We start from the raw sequence: 19,095 nt of genomic DNA on the forward strand, positions 1-19,095 counted from the left end.
TCCTAATCCCAAATCTTTCATGATTTTTTTGTTTTTCTGTAGTGCAACTTTTTAAAGTAAAACTGGCCAATCAGATGCCTCAGTAAAAGTATGTGGTGCCCGCTGCCTCCCAGGTTCTTGCTTTCAAGCGGTAGGGGTGTAGTGAGAGTTGTTGCCATTGAAATGGTGACTCAGATCACTGCTTACTGACATTGTTTGGCTCCAACATGAAATTACAATTCATGAAAAAATAGCGACTGAATTGACTTCACTTGGCTGGAATCAGAAGTAAACTATTTTCTATATGACGTCACACTCAATGAGTCCAGTTCTTTTATACAGTCAATGAATTCTAAACACTGTAACAAGTTTCTCATTGTAGCTAATAAAATTACATGAAGTGAACACATTTTATGAACACATTTGTCAAAAAAAGCAACACTTATTTCTGCCAATCCACCATGTTGACATGATTTTTAAAAAATAAATACATTTTAAACCACATAGACTTCATGACAAAGGACACATCTGCATGTGACCAGAGAAACCAGGAATCAAACCATCAACCCAACAGTTGAACCAGTCAAAAAACGTTATTGAGTGAAAATAAAATGTAGGGGTCCTCCTGTAACAGCAGAATTCTGAACTTTTCCAAACACAGCACTGCTGTCTGTCATTGTAATGTTGTAATGTTGCCTGTTAAATCTTATTGTAACAGGACTTGTTCTTGGCTTGAAATGTAAACCAATTGCAGCGAATGCCATCAGTCAAAGTAGCAGTAAGAGTTGTCAGAAAAGAAAAACTCCCTCCTTGTTAAAATGTCTATAGATTTATATAAAAGCAAAACATTTTAATGTAAGCCACAAACATACTCATATGGAATAATGCAGAAATGTGTGTGTGTATATATATATATATATATATATTGGGATTGGGATTATATGTATATACTGTATATGTACAAACACACATATCGTATACAAATTAAAGTATCTTTTATTTATTTTTTTTGCATATATTATTTACATGTGTTTTTTTCTTTATTTTACTTTAAATTTGCTTATCCCAAAAACTTAAAAAGGGGAGATAAACGAGTTTTCTTCCTATTGTTTCCTTCAATTTCCCCTGTATTAGAACCTGTGCAAGATCTTTTGTTTTTTGTTGATTTGTTGAAATTGAAAAGAAATTGAAAATATATAGTTTGAACAGTGTACTGGACAGTACTAAAAGCAATTATTCCTAAATACATTTTTTTAAAGTGCAAAAGGTTGAGAAATAACAGGAAAAAGTTGCAAAAGTTGCATAAGGCATTAAACACACACAAAAAGATTATTTAGGAAATCAATGCATAAAATATGAAATCATTATAATGCTATACACTACAAATTAAGTGATAAATGAGTCAAAGTACATTTTAAAGAAAAAAACAACTATACTTAACAATTTAAAAGTGCTAAATTAAATACTTACAGATACTACAGCTAAATATTCCAGATGCCTAATAGATCAAATTGATTGAAATTAAACTATGAAGAAACCACCGCTAAAAATGCCAAGCTGACAGATAAAAATCTAAATATACAACAGCACATCAAGTATTAAACAAAATACTGTAAAAAATGTTCAAGAAAACTTAAGGATCTTTTTTTTCAGTGTTCAGAATGATCCTCATTAAACGTTTTAATAATAAAATTATAATAACAACAATTACAGGAAAATTAGATTTTTGTTAAATCTGTTTAAGTGTTTGGTAAATTAATAATCAAAAATGTTCGTAAATATTCCAAATTAGTGATAGCAAGATGATTAATGTACAGTAATTAATAGAACACAAATGTATTTAAGAAAGTTAATTTCGACTTAGAAACTTGTTTTTAGATAACTGTTCAAGACTGTGTGAAAATGGAAAGACATTAATTTTGAAATGTATGCATTTTCTGCTGAGTTTATTGCTCATAAATCTAGAGGAATCTGTAAAAAATACCTCCGCTTCTCGTTCACTCTTCTTCAGCGAGGATGAGAGGTCATGAACTTTGACCTGCAGCTCTTCCACTTGGAGACCCAGAGAGTGTTTCTGCTGCGTTAACTCCTCAATTAGCCTGTTGTGGACAACGACACAGAGGAGGAGGGGTTGAGGGTGAGAGTGACATATACTGCACTTCACAGACCTGACCAAAGACCTGAGCTGGGCTCAGCAGAGGTCCGTCGGTCAAAGACGTAAGACCTCAGCCCATGCAGTAGACCAGAAAAATCAATACTTACAATTTTGTCGAGCAACACAGTGGAGTATATTTTTCAAAAAACAAATGAAATTTTTGAAGTTTTTAAAGGCCCACTCCAATAAAAAGGCTGTTTTTAATATGTTCTTGTGGATTTTTTCTCATGATGGGGGACAAGTATGAAGAAAATAAGCTTAAAATTGCATTTCTGAATATTTCATAATTCAAACAGGAGCAGACGAAAAAAATGCAGTTGGAAAAAAGAGCATAGATGTGACATAGAAGATTTACAGGGCGGGTCGCCATTTCTACTGCTTGTTGCCATGTCAGCCATGCTAGCTAAATTGATACCAGAAGAGATCTCAGTGTTTCACATTCTATAATCCTGAAAATCTCAACACATGATCATCACATGAAAAATAAAAACTGTATGGGAAGAGGATTCCCCTTTAATGGAAGGCACCATGCTTGGGGACAAAACTTGTCTACACTATACTTGTCTTTCAAAATGAAACCATGAATTTGCCTTTCTGTCCCTTTTATTTAGAAACACAGGAAAAGAACATTTATTCAAAAACATTTGTGTGGTTTAAATGGTTAGCTTCTCAACAATTCTATTCCAAAAATTTTTATAATTTGATCAACTTTTTTGCTCTATACCCTATTTTAACACATGGATGGTTTAGGTGTCTGTGTGTAGCACTGGCACCTTGGTCCCCGGGCAACTACCTCCATGCCACTGCCAAACTATCAGGGATGAGTATTGGCAAGAGTCTGGCAATATGATCTCGATACGCAGTTACCGATATAATATTCATTGTGATACATTACAAGAGTCACTCGTTCTCATCTGGAGGCCACTAAGAAGCACAGTGATTGGCATTTTTTTATATAGTATTGGCATCATAGAGATTTGGTTCGGTACCTATCCCAAGCAAAAACTAAGTAGTACATGACAACCATAACAACAAAAACTGCTTTGCTGACTAACAATTAGCATTTAACATGAGGTGGTTCTCGTCAGATCTTGTTGTTCTGGTGCAGTGCTGCTCAAAGAGGCTCAATGTGCTCTGCTGCCAACTAGCAGTTGGGAGTTTAAGTGGAAAACAAGAGCCAGATGCTGGAGGACGCTCATAAATAAATAAAAAAATAAAAAAAACCATTGCCTTAAAAGCATTTTCAGGCGATGCAAGTATCGCAAATGAAATATGACGATGTGTCGCCAAATCAATTTTTTCTACATCCCTGCTATCTATGTTGCCCACAAGGGGGCCCAAGTCTGGGTCTCCCTGTGCCAGTCCCCAGCCTGGATTAAGCAAATCAGCTTTTCCTGAAAGGGGTATGGCGACCCCTGAAAGTATATGCGAAAAAGTGAACAACAACCCTGTTTCAAAATCTGAATATACAGAGTTGGATGTTGGTTGCCTCAGCAACATTCAAGAAAAATTAAAAAATGCTGTGTTATCACAGTTAAGGTATATTTACTACTTGGACTTGATGAGCTTTGTTTTTTGATCATGGCCTTAAATCTCAACAACAAAATGAAATTTTTAAGTATTAAAATACTTAAGTTTTCTTTTTCTTCGTTAGAGTTGCTTTGCAAAGTCCAACATGAAGTTACCCGTCTGTGTCAGTCCCGGTGTTGCGGTTGCGAGGTCCATCTGAGTCTCCCATCTCTTCCATCTCTCTTTCCAGAGCCAGACAGCGCTGGGCCTCAGAGGCTGCCAGTGAGGCCATCTGCTGGGCCTGTTCTCTGGCCAGCTCAGCCTCCTGCAGAAACAACACGGAAAGAAATGGCTTTTGGTTCTGATCGTTGATCTTTAAAGTCCATCAGTCGGGGCTTTTTTCCCCTGAGGGTGCACCTCTTGCAGCAGCTGCACTTTGGTTTGCAGGACCTGCTGCACGTGGCTGATCTCCTCCTGCCGCTCCGCCAGGCGGCGCTGCAGCTCTGCCTCATTCTGGCTGGACAGGCTCTCTGCTGTTGATCTGCACAGACAGAAATATGGACTGAAGGTTACAAAATGCTTTTATTTTAAAAATGAACATTTCACAGAAACCAATGCAGAAGTCAAAACAATAGTGCTTTAGCCTCCATATGGATAACAAGAAACAGTTATTTCTTGGGGAAATATGTCTTACAGCACTCTGAATGATGAAGTCAGATTATTATGGTCTGTCTCTGCTCTTGCACACGGCGGTTCAAACAGCCAGAAGGTCACCCTCAGTGTTTCCTCATCACATCTATCAGCTCAGCTCTGCTAACAGCTCAGATGATAAACTGTGGCTGCACAGTTTATTTATAAAGCGGCAGGGCGCACTGGGAATCTCAGTTCAGACTCCAAAGTTCAACGTTTTTGCTCCTCAAAGGCAGGACCCCCACCCCCAAACGCCACTCCCACACTTTTCATTATTCTGACAAAGTGCTAACATGCCTCATTGGTGCTGATTCTGCACAATAACACCGCAAGAGTAAACTAATGGAGCTGTTCCAGCATCTGTCTGATGGAAGCAAATAATGAGTATATGAATTATTATTCCCAATCAAAAAAATAACTCTTTTTATTTATAAGCACCCTTTAAGAAAATCGCAACAAATGCCATCTGGCAAACGGGCAGATGCTGATTTAAATGAATTTGTTTTGAGGCTAGATTCTAAAAGTTTTAAGTCTAAATTGCAGCTACGTGGTTCACAGTCTAGGAGCAGAAAAGCTGAAGGCTCTTCCCTCAATGGTGGTTAGATAAATGGAAAGAACTGAAGATGGATGGAGGAGGAATATCCTAGGAAATGAGGGGAGGTGTGCAATTCATCAATTTTCTGTCTTTCAGTTTTTGCATTGAAAATAATTCCAAAGAAATCAACCCCGCCCCCAATTACATCACCCACCTGTTTCTAAGTGCTCCTGCTAGCTTACAGCCCCAACCTAACATTACATATGCAAAAAAAAATGGTGAGCAATATTTGAGCTATCCAGCCGTACAGTTTTGAACCAGATGCCAAGCCAGATGTAGATTTTTGCCATCTACAAGTGGTTACATCAGAATGGAGCAGGGAGCTTGTGGCCTACCCAGCGTATTTTCTATGTCATAAACTCTGTTTTTTTAAAGCTGCATTTTTTCCTCTGCTCCTGATTCACAATGATTTACAGAAAGAGATACTTAAAAATGCAGTTTCATCTTATTTTCCTCAATTATTTCCTTCATCATCATAAAATGCCACAAGATCAGGTTGAAAACTCCAAAAACACCTTTTTAATTGGAGTAGGTCTGTAGGTTGTGGAGTTGAAGGTTTTCAATCCCACTTAGTTTCTACAGAAACCCTGACCGACACAGAGACAGGCAGCTGCCCTACAAACAGGTGCTGGGATCTAAATATTCCTCCAGTCAGCAACGCGACACACCACACTGCCCTTTATACTACCCCCTACACACAAAAACCCCTCAAAGTAGGAGCCTCTTTTCAACCCTGAGCCACCCTCCTCACAGATATACGAGTGTGAGTCCATGCATTCCTCTCTGCTCAGTCTGTGTTTCGATAGCGAGGTGATGCTGGAAGCTTGATGAGAGGCTGTCAGATGCTGATAGACTCATGAGAAACGCACCGCAGAGGAAAGGGTTTGAACAAATCTATGTTTTTGTCGTAGACCTTTCACAGGATGACATCAACTGTGAATGAATGAGCAGTTAGTCAAACAAAAAAAAGGCAGGCGGCTAAATATTCCGATCAGACTTTCAATGAGGAGATGTGACTCATTACTCACACAGCTTCATCCAGAAGCTCCTGTTTGTCCTGCAGCTCCTTCTTCAAACTTTCAACTTCAACCTTCAGCTCAATGTTCTGCAAGAGATTGATTAGAAACCATAAGAAGCTTTGGGGAGCAGAAATCCATTTTAAAAGGTTTTGTTGCTCAACAATTGACGTTTACCAAAGTCAAGTTGAGCTAATCAAACTTTACTTTTGTTGTGATGTCTATGTGTGATGTTGTGTTAGATCAAATAAAGTAAAAGAAAAAAATGGATGTTTTTCTGTTTATATTTGGAGCTGCACAGTGGTGTAGTGGTCAGCACCCACATCAAGTGAACCCTGTTTTGAATCCCGGATGGGACCTTTCTGTGTGGAGTTTGCCTGTTCTCCCCACGTATGTGTGGGTTTTCTCTGGGCACTCCAGCTTCCTCCCACATACCAAAAGCAAGCATCATAGGTTCATTGATGAATCTACATTGTCTTTATGTTTAAATTTGCGAGTGTGTGGCCCTGCAACAACAGGAGTGAAGTGGGTTTAGAAAGTGCATGGATGGAAATGTATATGCCCTAAACACTCATCTTGTTTCTGCACTATAAATTGAACAAGGTAGTACTTAGAGTGCACAGTAGGACAATTAAAAATACTTTTATTGTGAAAGGTTTAAAGCACCGTTAGATAAAAACACTGTTGCCACAAGTGGAAAGCATCTCTTTATCTTGTTGTGTTCTATTTCTGGCCCACGATAAGAACAACTTAAGGTTCCATCAGGAGCGTTTCATAACTCAGATTACAAGATTATTTTTTAGATAAAAGACTTCAGCGCTCACACGGGTTTGTTTGGTCAGCCTTAGTGCTGAGAGGCTCCTGGCTCGGCTCAACACCTGTGCTCGGTCTGGTTTTAGGTTCCAGATTTAGCTCAAACTTATCTTCAGAAGCTCACGTTTATCCACAGCTGAACTGTATAAATGTATTTGAAGTGTGAAAAATAAGAACAAAATAAAACAAAATAACACTTATCTGTTGGCACTAAACTGACCAATTCATGGATCTGACTTAATCTGCACATTCATCACAGCCATGCATTTATATCAATGGCAGAAATACAAGTTTCCTATTTGCAAACTTTTAAATTTTAAGTTTTTCCATTAAACGGTGAGAACAGAGGATATCTCCACATTTCTAGTGAATCTGCAAGCAAATCCTGCCCTTTTTATCACATACGGTCACAAAAATCAGGACTGACTGGAATGTTTGAAACATTTTTCTTGTTTCCTGAAAAAAGACGTTTTTTGCCCATTGATTTATCTTTCATCTGCTGGATTTTTCATGCCATAATGCAAAAGTGTATTTATTATGTTTTTAATGAATAAATATTTATGCTCTTCACAGATTCGTGATTATATTGAACACAACGTTTTGGTTTCAACAACAATTATGACGTAGCTGTTGATGTTCTTTGTAAAAAACTTTTAAGTGACGCTTTGCTAACTTGCAACGAACCATTAAATGTAGGATTTCACTTAATTTAAATCAATTTGAAAAATGTTTTTTTATAAACCATATTTTTAGGAATATAAGTTGTTTTTTTGCATATTTTGGCCGTTGACGCGACTTATACTCAGGTGCAACTTATAGTACAAAAATATGTTAATTGGAAATAAATTCAGGCATAAAAGGGTTAAGGTTACAGTGTTAAAACAACCCCCTTCCCCCCCTTAAGGCTCAGTCAGTGATGTGATTAATTGTACATTTAACTCCATTGGAAGCACAGGGGGACAACCAAACTAAACTCAGCTTCTAGATCTCACGTGCTGACCTGGATCTCAGCGGGGTCTATAAATATGGAGACGGGATCCGAGCACCTGCTGCATTTGTCACCCTTTAACCCCCCCCCCCCAAACATCTCCACATTTAGATGCTGGCTCCGTTTGCAGCAAACCTGTCTGAACCGGGCTTTGCACATCTCTCCGGTGGGTGATTCGGTGGCAGGTCAAAGCCGGTCCTGCAGAACCAGAATCTTATTTTCATTCGTTAAAACCAGTTTGCCGTGTGCACACATTAAACTTATGAATGCAAACTGCACCAGTGCAGAGGACAATGTGGGTCATTGGGATGCAGAGAGAAAGCAGGTCAGACAGATGAGTATGTGCAGTTTGAACGACTCCCTTGTGACTTTTTTGGTTTGGATGCACAATCTGCACACAGAGCTTTCTGGATTTCACCAAAATTGTTAAGCTCATATTTTTGAGGAAACCTTTCTTTTTGTCAAACAGTAAAACGTATTCCATAAAACTGCACCTCGAGGGCTGCTATCTGCATGCTTATGATCAGGTCAGTGGCACTGAGAAAATGTCAGTTTCTCCAGTTGTGACGTGCTTATTTGATCCATGAATCAAGGAGAAACACTAGAAATCTCCTCCCGGATCAATTTTTTAATTTCTCTCAATCTTGGGCACAGAAACCAACAGATGTCATCTTAAGTCAGTTTTAAATTACAGAAAGCAGGTCACTGACTTAGATGTCTTTGGAAATGCTATCAACCTGAATATTTTGAAAAGAAATTTGAGGAAATCCTTTCGATAAAGATGCTGGGAGCATGCTTTTGTTTGGTGAAGATTTAGACGCAGCAGATTCAAAATTGCAATTTTTAAAAAGCTGTTTTGACTTTGTAGACTCGTACATGCATTCATTTTTTGTAAAAGAAGGACAAAGATCATTCTGACTCGTTGTCACTCACCCTCCTGTGAACGTCATCGCTGCTCGCCTCAAACTTCTGCTGGATCTTCTCCTCCAGGAAGTAGATCCTGAGCTTCAGGCTGAAGTTCTCTTTCTTCAGGTCATTCAGGTGCTGCGACATAGTGCGGTAACCACGGAAACCAAAGTTAGACATGATGGGAAGGTATCACGGGGGGGCCTGAAGCCCCCCATTTAAGACGACATAATTCGTGTAAAGACAGGGTTAAATAAATTAATGAATAAAGCAGTTCGATTCAAGAAGTTCTCATGACACACAAGCTCAGTGACTTGTGATGGGTCAACATGAACAGTGAGCTCCCCTCAGAGAGGGGATGGCACACAGGCGGGGGGTGGGTGTGGGAGAGCTGGAAGCAAAGGGTGTTTCCTTTTTTACAAGGACGAAGCCACGCCAGGAATCTAAAACCAGACGGAGCACAGGTGCTGAGCCGAGCCAGGAGCCTCTCAGCGCACTGGCTGACCAAACAGACTCGTGTGAGCGCTGAAGAGTGTGTTGATGTGAGATCTGATGGTTCCCACCAGATGAGACTCCAACACCTCCAGACCAGAGTTTTCAGAGACAACTCGCAGCAGACAGAGTGCGCATTTCCTGTTTAGTCTGTAAAGTGAGCGTGCTCTGACTGTTCCCCTTTGCAGAAGAGAAAGGAACTCTCGATAACATTTACTACCAGATTGATGTTTCGTGTGCACGCCATGGATACAGAACACGTGAAAGTGGAGAAATTGTGCTGTTTTCAAAGTTAAAGTCACATTGGCTGAGTGTGTGAAATTTGTTTTCTGTGTTTGACCCATCCCCTCGGGAAGCGGTGAGCTGCAGAAACAGCCAGGAAACATTTAGGGGTTTAACCCTCCCAAGACAATCCCTTAATGTGTCAAGCAGGGGAGGCATTGGGTCCCAACGTTAGTTACTTTTGTACGGATTTGAACACACGACCTTCCAGTCTCAGAGCATACATTGTACTAAAAGGCCACTGAGCTAATCTTTCTGTTCTTCAAATCTTTGCAAAAAAAAGGCATTTAACATTAGATTATTAACAGAAGTTGGTAAAGATCTGTGTCCACATGGAGGCACTAAAGCTCCACCGGAGCTCAGGAGGCTCCAAAGGTCTGTTGACAGTTGGAGGAACAGCAGCTATATGAGGAAGCCTTCACCCAGTAGCTGTCACTGAAGAATTCTGAGGAGGCATTCACAGAGCCAGGAGGATCCCACAGAGCGCAGGACACATGTAGTGATCTGTATGTGCATAAATAAAAAATAAAAAAAAAGGCTTCCCTAGGAGGGGGAAATTAAGTGAAACAGTCTGTGTGCAACAAATAAAAAACAGATTTTTAATATTTCATTATTCAAACTACATTAAATGTCAGTTTCTGTGCATCATTCAAGTAAATATGTCTGAGCTTGTCATTTAGTGTCAGTTTGTGCTGCAGCATGAGGCACATCTGCTTCAGATCGGTGTAATTTTCATAAAAAAACAGAGAAAATGTCATTTTTATCCCTCTATATATCAAAAAAACTAAATCAGTAAAACTTTTAATTTCCAAAGGTGTTTATATGTGTCCTTTTGACATCAATAAGTAGCATTACATCAATATAGGCTTATTAATCTTCTTTAAGTAGAAAAGTGAGTTCTTTTTTTAAATGTTAAAATCCTGCGATTTTACAATGTTTTTTTTATGAATCCACTGTGTATTGATGATGAAAACGTGGATGGATTATTAAAAAAAATAATTTAAACAACTTTATCCTGAAAAAAAAATCAAACAATGAGTTGTGGTCTAAATGTGCTAATCTAGTGAGCACACTAGTTTTTTGAAGAGACTTCTGGGAAATTTTAGGGCCCTGGTTTTTGATCTAAGATTCGGACAGCTCTACGAAATGGCGAACGCACTATATAGTGCGCTACGTAGTGAGAAGTGAAGGAGTTCAGACACAAAATAGGATTCTAAAAATCTTTTGATCGACTGTCCCACCAAACCTCAACGATAGCAACTTCATCTGCACTGTTTGTCATTAAGAAAGAATCTGAGCAGCATCAATTCTTCCAGGGAACACTTTTTTATTCTGAAGATCTTTGTAGTCTCACTATGATGGAGTCTGAAAACCACATGAAAAAAGATGACAGCATCCCTCTGAGACGCTTGCTGTCAGTGTTGGTAGACGTGTAGCAAGCATGGGTCAGAACTTCATGTGGACACCCTCAAACACGAACATGAAAAGGACATTTTTGGACCAAAGACATGACTGAACAGAAAAAAATATATCTGCAGCTGCAAAGAGTTGGAGGAGAACCTGAGCGGCTCATCCAGAGGTCACTAAAGGAGAAACAACCGAGATCTGATTTCTGCTTTGTCTCATAGTCCATTAAAGAGAAGAGACAAAAAAGGATTTTTCCAGGCTCCTGCTGCCCCCTCTTCTTCTATTCTGCTCTGTCTTATGTTATTGTAGAGCAAACCTGGAAAGTTTTGAAACCTAAAATATCAAAGTTCCCATTTTTGCAGGGCGTAGCAGTTTTCCACTGTGCAGCCTCCAGCGGGGACTTTGATTTTGCATGCAGCGGTGAGACGAGAAGCACTTTCAACTGGCAGAACGCTTGGAGTTTTCCTTCTTTACTGGTAACAGAAGCTCCTCCATGCCAGCTAATGCAACATTTTCCAGTCCTCACTCCTTGGTGGTGCCAAAGCCCCTGATGGCGTTCTGCAGGGTGGATGTCTGATTGGGTTTAATGTTCTGTCACGGTAGACGAGGCGGTTTAAAAATTACAACGTGCAAACCTAATTACATCATCAAAACTTGAAAGAAGAGAAGGCCCACATAATCTGACACCCAGGCAGGCGGTGACACCAGGTAACAACCTGCAGAGTCACAGTGGAAGAAGTGATGCTGTGGATGCAAAGCCAGGGGGAGGGGCTTAAGGAGGAGAAGCATCATGCTCTCTTACAACATTTATTTCTTCAACCCAGTTCCTGGGCTATTCATGCTGGGGTACATTTCTGAGACATAATTTTTTTTGGTTCATAGTGGTTCCTATTAAACCCAATTTAACTTTTATTACTTAATTACTTTTAACCTTCCTGTTCAATGCTGCATTCCCTGCATGCAACACGATTCAGCATCAGCCTCCCTGACCTCTGAGTGCAGAAGTCACAGCTCAGTTGCATCACACAAGACCAGCAGCAGGCTACTATTCCTTCACTGTTTGCAAAAACTAAAAAAAACTAAAAAGATTTTGTGCAAAACTTTAAGCAGAGCTGTAAATAGAAATATACCCACAAAACTGGTGCACTCTTGTCCAGGAGACCACTAAGTAACATGTTCATTAAAAAATCTTGCGGATAAACGGTTGTTGACCAGAGAGGGTTTCCTAAAAACAAAATGACACACTAAAGTAATAAACTGTAGACTAGAGTCAACAAAAAAGCCACAAAATGCCAAATTATCTTGAAGAATAAACACTGTGCGTCACAATCAAGACTAAACCTGAAAATATAGAAGTGAGTCACAGTAAGTTTACATTTGTAGCTGCTACTAAAGGTGTTTTTTAATTATGTATTAAAGACGGCCACCTCCTCCCGAGGTCAAAGGTCAATGAAACTTCAGTTGCGGTTAGGGTTAGGGTTAGGGTTAGACTTAAGCTTGTGGTATTCGCTCAAAACCACATGGGAAAGAAGAATTGCCAAAACAATATGGTCCTTGCAGTCCAGGACCCAAAGGTCAAGAAGGTCAACACAAGAGGAAGATTAACTACAGTCAAACTACACACATGGAAACAGTGTCTTCATAGCCTAACAAACACACACAACAAAGAGAAAAGTGGATCGGAGTAGAACTCTGAAACTAGATTAGAAGGGAGCACTAGGCCTTATCCCGCCTCCGTTTGGGCCTCAAACAATCCAGCTGACAAACAAACACGAAGTTCAGGAAGCTCGGTCTTTCACAGCATTCCCATTATCAATCAAAACTATGTCTGCAGGAGAGCGGCCCTCAGCCTCAAAAACACGGAGGCTGTTAGGTGCCTGGTTCCTCCAAACCATTAGTGCATCTCCGAATGCTGAACAGTGGTGATGATGTCAGGGCGGTGCATGCATGCTGCCTTGCAGCAATAGCAGTATCACAAGGAAGGAGTGCCGGCTAAGCACAGGATATGTGGCTACCCCCACTCCAGCCAGATGCTCCAAAAAATCTGCTTGGAAGCCGGTTTCTTCTGTCCTTCATGTCTCGGGACAAGTAGGAGCCAACTTCCAGGATCAAACACGTCGTATGAAACTGAATCCAGACTACAAATCCTCTCAGCTGACAGGAATGAAGCCTCATTAAAAGGCAGTTTGATAGGAGGCAATGGACATAAATAACAAGGAACAAAATTGATTTTTGTCCCCTTAAAGCTCCATGGAGAGAACCGAGCTCAAACGGGGACATGAATCCAGTTTTTACAAGCATCCCTGCAGCTCATGTAGCTAGCTCAATTTTAACTGTAACTCAGGAACTTCATCTCATCATTGATTCAAACCTTTTCACCTCTACATCCCCATCTTCATACAGATTTGAAATGCATCAACCTGCACACATAACTCATTACAGCAGGTGAGGCTAAAAGCTCCCTTTTCTGAGGCTCTCTTAAGACTGATGAAAATTGTGTTTTTGGTGTTTTAACATGTTCTTGTGGCATTTTTGTCACGCTGGGGGACATATATAGGGACATATATTTATGTAAAAACTAATTCTTTATTCAAAATGTTATAAATCACAAGCACATGAAAAAAGAGCGTTTGTATCTGTGATGTCATAAATACAATGGGCGGGCAGAAAGCTCCCTGCTTTGCTCCATTCTCTTCTTTCTCTTTCGGCTTTTCCCATCAGGGGTCGCCACAGCGAATCATCCTTTTCCACCTCACTCTATCATGGACATCTTCTACCCTAACATTAGCCAACTTCATGTCCTCTGTTAAGACATCCATGTATCTCCTCTTTGGCCGTCCTCTTGCCCTCCTGCCAGGCAGCTCCATCTCCAACATCCTTCTACCAATATATCCACTATCCCTCCTCTGAACATGTCCAAACCATCTCAGTCTGGCTTCTCTGACTTTGTCGCTAACACAGGCAACATGAGCCGTCCCTCTGATGTACTCGTTCCTTATCCTGTCTAACCTGGTCACTCCTAAGGAGAACCTCAACATCTTCATCTCCGCTACCTCCATATCAGCCTCTTGTCTCTGTCTCACTGCTACCGTCTCTAACCCATAGAGCAGAGCTGGTCTCACCACTGTCTTGTACACCTTTCCTTTGAGTCTTGCTGGCACTCTTCTGTCACACAACACTCCTGACACTTTCCTCCAACCGCTCCAACCTGCCTGCACTCGCCTCTTCACCTCTTTTCCACAATCCCCATCACACTGAACTGTTGACCCCAAGTACTTAAACTCCTGCACCTTCTTCACCTCAGCCCCCTGTAACCTAACGCTTCTGCCTTGATCCCTCTCGTTCAGACACATGTATTCTGTCTTACTACGACTGACCTTCATGCCTCTTCTTTCCAGAGCAAACCTCCACCTCTCTAGCTGTTCCTCCACCTGCTCTCTACTCTCACTGCAAATTACAATGTCATCCGCAAACATCATTGTCCAGGGAGATTCCTGTCTTACCTCATCTGTCAGCCTGTCCATCAGCATAGCAAACAAAAAAGGACTCAAAGCTGATCCTTGGTGTAGTCCCACCTCCACCTTGAACTCCTCTGTCTGACCTACAGCACATCTCACCACCGTCATACTTCTCTCATACATGTCCTGAACCACTCTGACATACTTCTCTGCCACTCCAGACGACCTCATACAGTACCACAGCTCCTCCCTCGGCACCCTGTCATACGCCTTCTCTAAATCTACGAACACACAATGCAGCTCCTTCTGACCTTCTCTGTACTTTTCCATCAACATTCTCAAAGCAAAAATGGCATCAGTGGTGCTCTTACGGGGCATGAAACCATACTGCTGCTCACAGATCTCCACCTTCTTCCTAAGCCTGGCTTCCACTACTCTTTCCCACAGCTTCATTGTGTGGCTCATCAACTTTATTCCTCTATAGTTGCTGCAGTTCTGCGTGTCACCCTTGTTCTTAAAGATGGGGACCAGAACGCTTCTCCTCCATTCCTCAGGCATCTTCTCACTCTCTAAAATCCTATTGAACAACCTTGTTAGAAATTCCACTGCTGCCTCTCCTAAGCACTTCCATACCTCCACAGGAACGTCATCAGGACCAACGGCCTTTCCGCTCTTCATCCTTTTCAGAGCCTTCCTAACCTCATCCTTTCCAATCTCTGCTACTTCCTGCTCCACAACAACCACATCTTCCTCCCTTCTTTCCCTGTCATTTTCCACGTTCATCAGCTCCTCAAAATACTCCTTCCATCTTTTCTGTACACTCTCCTGGGTTGTTAGCACCTTTCCATCTCTGTCCTTAATCACCCTTATCTGTTGCACGTCCTTCCCATCTCTGTCTCTCTGTCTGGCTAGCCTGTACAAGTCCTTCTCTCCTTCCTTTGTGTCTAACCTGTCATATAGCTCATCGTAAGCTTTCTGTTTGGCCTTTGCCACCTCTCTCTTCACTCTACGCTGCGCTTCCTTGTACTCCTGTCTACCTTCCTCAGTCCTTTCTACATCCCACTTCTTTTTAGCCAACCTCTTCCTCTGGACGCATTCCTGTACTTCCTCATTCCACCACCAAGTCTCTTTACCGTCTTTCCTCTTTCCAGATGACACACCTAGCACCTTCCTACCTGTTTCCCTGATAATTTCTGCTGTAGTTTCCCAGTCATCTGGAAGCTCATCCTGACCACCCAGACCCTGTCTCAACTTCTGCCTAAATTCCTCACAAGTTTCTTCATTCTGTAGCTTCCACCACTTGGTCTTCTTTTCTGTTTTCCCTCTCTTCTTCTTCCTGACCTCCAGAGTCATCTTACACACCACCATGCGGTGCTGTCTGGCTACACTCTCTCCTACCACCACTTTGCAGTCAATAACCTCTCTCAAATGACCTCGTCTACATAGGATGTAGTCCACCTGGGTACTCCTACCTCCACTTCTGTATGTCACTCTATGTTCCTCTCTCTTCTGGAAGTAAGTGTTGACTACAGCCATTTCCATCCTCTTCGCAAAGTCCACCACCATCTGTCCCTCCAGATTCCTTTCCTTCACACCAAACCTGCCCATCACCTCCTCATCACCTCTATTGCCCTCACCAACATGCCCATTAAAGTCTGCTCCAATAACAACTCTCTCTCCTCTGGGGAAACTCTGTATGACCTCATCCAACTCACTCCAGAATCTCTCCTTCACTTCTAACTCACAGCCAACCTGTGGCGCATACCCACTGACTACATTCACCATCACCCCTTCGATTTCTAACTTTAAGCTCATCATCCTGTCTGAGACTCTTTTCACCTCTAGAACACTGTTTACAAACTCCCCCTTCAGAATCACTCCTACCCCGTTTCTCTTCCTATCAACGCCATGATAGAACAGTTTGTATCCTCCTCCAATACTACGTGCCTTGCTGCCCTTCCACCTTGTCTCCTGCACACACAGTACATCTACCTTCCTTCTCTCCATCATGTCTGCCAGCTCTCTGCCTTTCCCTGTCATTGTGCCAACGTTAAGAGTCCCTATTCTCAAACCTATGTTCCTGCCTTTTCCCTTCTCTCTCTGGCCACGGGCCCTTCTGCCTCCCCTCTTTCTTCGACCAACAGTAGTCAAATTTCCACCGACACCCTGTAGGTTAACAGCATCGGTGGCGGTCGTTGTTAACCCGGGCCTCGACCGATCCGGTATGTCTAAAGTGTTGTGGATGATTCGCATGGTTATTTTGGCAATTTTTACGCCGGATGCCCTTCCTGACGCAACCCTCTCTATTTATCCGGGCTTGGGACCGGCACAGAGGCAACTGGCTTGCAACCCCTGTGGCTAGATTCTGCTTTGCTCCATTCTGATGCGTCCAATTGCGGACAAATAGATACATATGTCTGTGGTTTCCTAGTCTGAACTGCAGCAGAACTGTAGAGCTGGATAGCTCCACTACTGCTCAGCAACCGGTAACATTAGGTTTCTTTTCACAGCTTTATTTTGAAATATGGAAGGCCTGGTGTGATAGAATTCCAGCCGGACACAAAGCATAATCATTAATTCCTCCATCATTTTCAAACAGTTGGCACTTCAGTGAATTAAAAAGGATGCCTACTTATGTCACTACCAAATCTGAGTCCCTGATTGGTCAAAGTTCAACCGGTTGAATCTCCAACGCGTGTTCAATGCCTGTGCATTTTGTACATACAGCCCCAAATCTGGCTTAAAGGTGTGCGTAGCAATGCATAAACGAGAAGCTTTTGAACACAGAAGCCCGAAACGCATGTTCACATAGACTTTTCAGTGAAAAAGGAGACTTTAATGTGCGTTTCCAAGCCTGGTGTGAACATAGCATTAGAGGCTGTAAGCTAGCGGGAGAGTATGTAAACAGAGCGCTCTCAGCAACGTTGAAGGTAGGTGGGGTTGCTTCGTCCTAGAAAATGACATAATTAAAAGACCACTGGGATCACTTTACAATAGATCGATGGATGATCAGAGTGGGACTTCAAATGACTATAGTTAAAAAAATAGTTTGAAGAGCCTTTAAACAGCATTGAATAATTCAAAATTTTTATTTCTCTAATTTGATAAATGGTGGGAAAAATCACTTGCACTCTTTTCTGCACAAATGAAGGCTAAAAGGACTTTTGATCCCTGCTGTGAGACTGAAAGGCCATCTGAGGGTAATCAACAAGGCGGCACATCTATTCCAAACTGAGCTAGTATTTTATATCCCACAGAGCAGACTCACAAAGACCACTTTCTGCCAGCTGGAACACAAAGCTGCACAGGTCCAGCGGACCAGTGACTTTAAAAGGCTGGAACCGACTCTGGGACTACAGGGGCGCTGGATCGGGATCAGATGTTTCCCTCCTGACCTGGACTGTCAGAGATACCTGACCCCTGAAAGCATGCACGGGGTGTGACGGATGGCTCAGAGTTTGCAGCTCAAAGCTCGTGTTGATGATACTCCCAGAGAGGAGGAGAGCGGGGAACAGGGGCCTGACGCTGGCGGCTCCTGCGGCTGATGCACAGCTGCTGCTTAAGGTTTTAACTGCGATCGGTCCAGTGAGGACGAAATGTCAACATCAGCGGTTCTCTGGAGCCTCTGTAAGGGCTCAAATTAATGCGGCCAAAAGAGAGGTGCCTTCAGGCTCCTTTCCAGGGCTATTTTGTGTCCCCATATGAATAGAGAATACCTGAAAAAGGGTGTGAATGTATGTTTCACTGCCTGCAGACATGCTGTCATTTAACCTGTGTGTGTGCATATCCGGGTATAAATGGAGGCACGTTTCACCAACAGGATGCAGACCTCAGAGAATCTGAAAGCAGAGATGATAAAAAGCTTTTTCTGGATGCAGAATGTGAAACCAAAAACCTTCACAGCTCTGGCAGACAGGAAATGACCTCATCAGGGACCGAGGGAGGGGGACGGGGATCGATTAAAAAGATAAAAGCAGGAGGTATTGGAGGCAGGATGGGGGACTGGGGGTAAAACTGACACCACAAAGGGGTCAGAAGCACATTAGAGGGTAAACCGAAGAGTCTTGGAAAAAGAAAAGATGCAACAGAGCATTAAAAACTTCAAAATAAATCGTTTTATTAAGAAACAGTCAACGGTTTGTATATTTTTGACTGGCTCTTCAGTTAAAACACATCCTATTTAATGTTTAAATACATAATTTCATAAGAATTTTACATTAAATGTAAAAACAAAAAAGAAAAAAAATAGAAATCTGGGTAAATATTTCTTTGTATTCACTGACAAGTCGTATTCATTCAAAATTGACACAAGCCAACAAAAAACAAACAGATTTTTTTTAAAATGTAACTTTAAATTTGTGAACTTAAGATGCCAAATTTTCTAATTTCGCGGGTTGAGAAAATGAATGAAAGCAGGCTGGTCCGCTGAAGAAATATTAAATACTGCACTCCTTGTATTAGATCAGGAGAAACAAGACTACACAGCTTTCGTTAATTTTTTTCCCCTACTGGACTGATTTAGCACCCGATCCGATGATTTTTCAAAATAAAATATACTTCAGACTATTAATAAAAGGAGTACAGTATTGAATATTTCTTCAGCGGACCAGCCTCCTTCCATTCATTTTCTTAATCCTCTATATACCCACTATAACCTGCGTGCGGCTCTTTCATCCTTGTGTTAACCTGCTGCGATGATGACCGTATTTTGCGTTCTCTGTGTAATACACTGAGGAGCGCGGGGGGAAACAACTCTCAGCTGCAGAGGATATGAACAGGTGAACAGGTAGAGAGGAAAAGCAGGT

At 41.6% G+C, this 19,095-nt stretch overlaps 1 protein-coding gene across 1 annotated transcript in view; it reads right to left on the reverse strand.

The window, feature by feature from the left end:
* LOC101171155 (myomegalin) overlaps nt 1-19,095 on the reverse strand; it is a 90,986-nt gene that overhangs the window by 38,637 nt on the left and 33,254 nt on the right. Inside the window, exons 4-8 of the mRNA XM_020702572.2 lie at nt 8,679-8,789; nt 5,957-6,033; nt 4,061-4,184; nt 3,820-3,968; nt 1,964-2,078 (exon numbers count right to left, since the gene is read on the reverse strand). Coding sequence (XP_020558231.2) covers nt 1,964-2,078; nt 3,820-3,968; nt 4,061-4,184; nt 5,957-6,033; nt 8,679-8,789 — 576 coding nt within the window. The remainder of the gene's footprint in view (nt 1-1,963; nt 2,079-3,819; nt 3,969-4,060; nt 4,185-5,956; nt 6,034-8,678; nt 8,790-19,095) is intronic.

Source organism: Oryzias latipes, chromosome 4 (genome assembly GCF_002234675.1).
Source record: "Oryzias latipes chromosome 4, ASM223467v1".
NCBI classification, from domain to species: Eukaryota; Metazoa; Chordata; class Actinopteri; order Beloniformes; family Adrianichthyidae; genus Oryzias; species Oryzias latipes.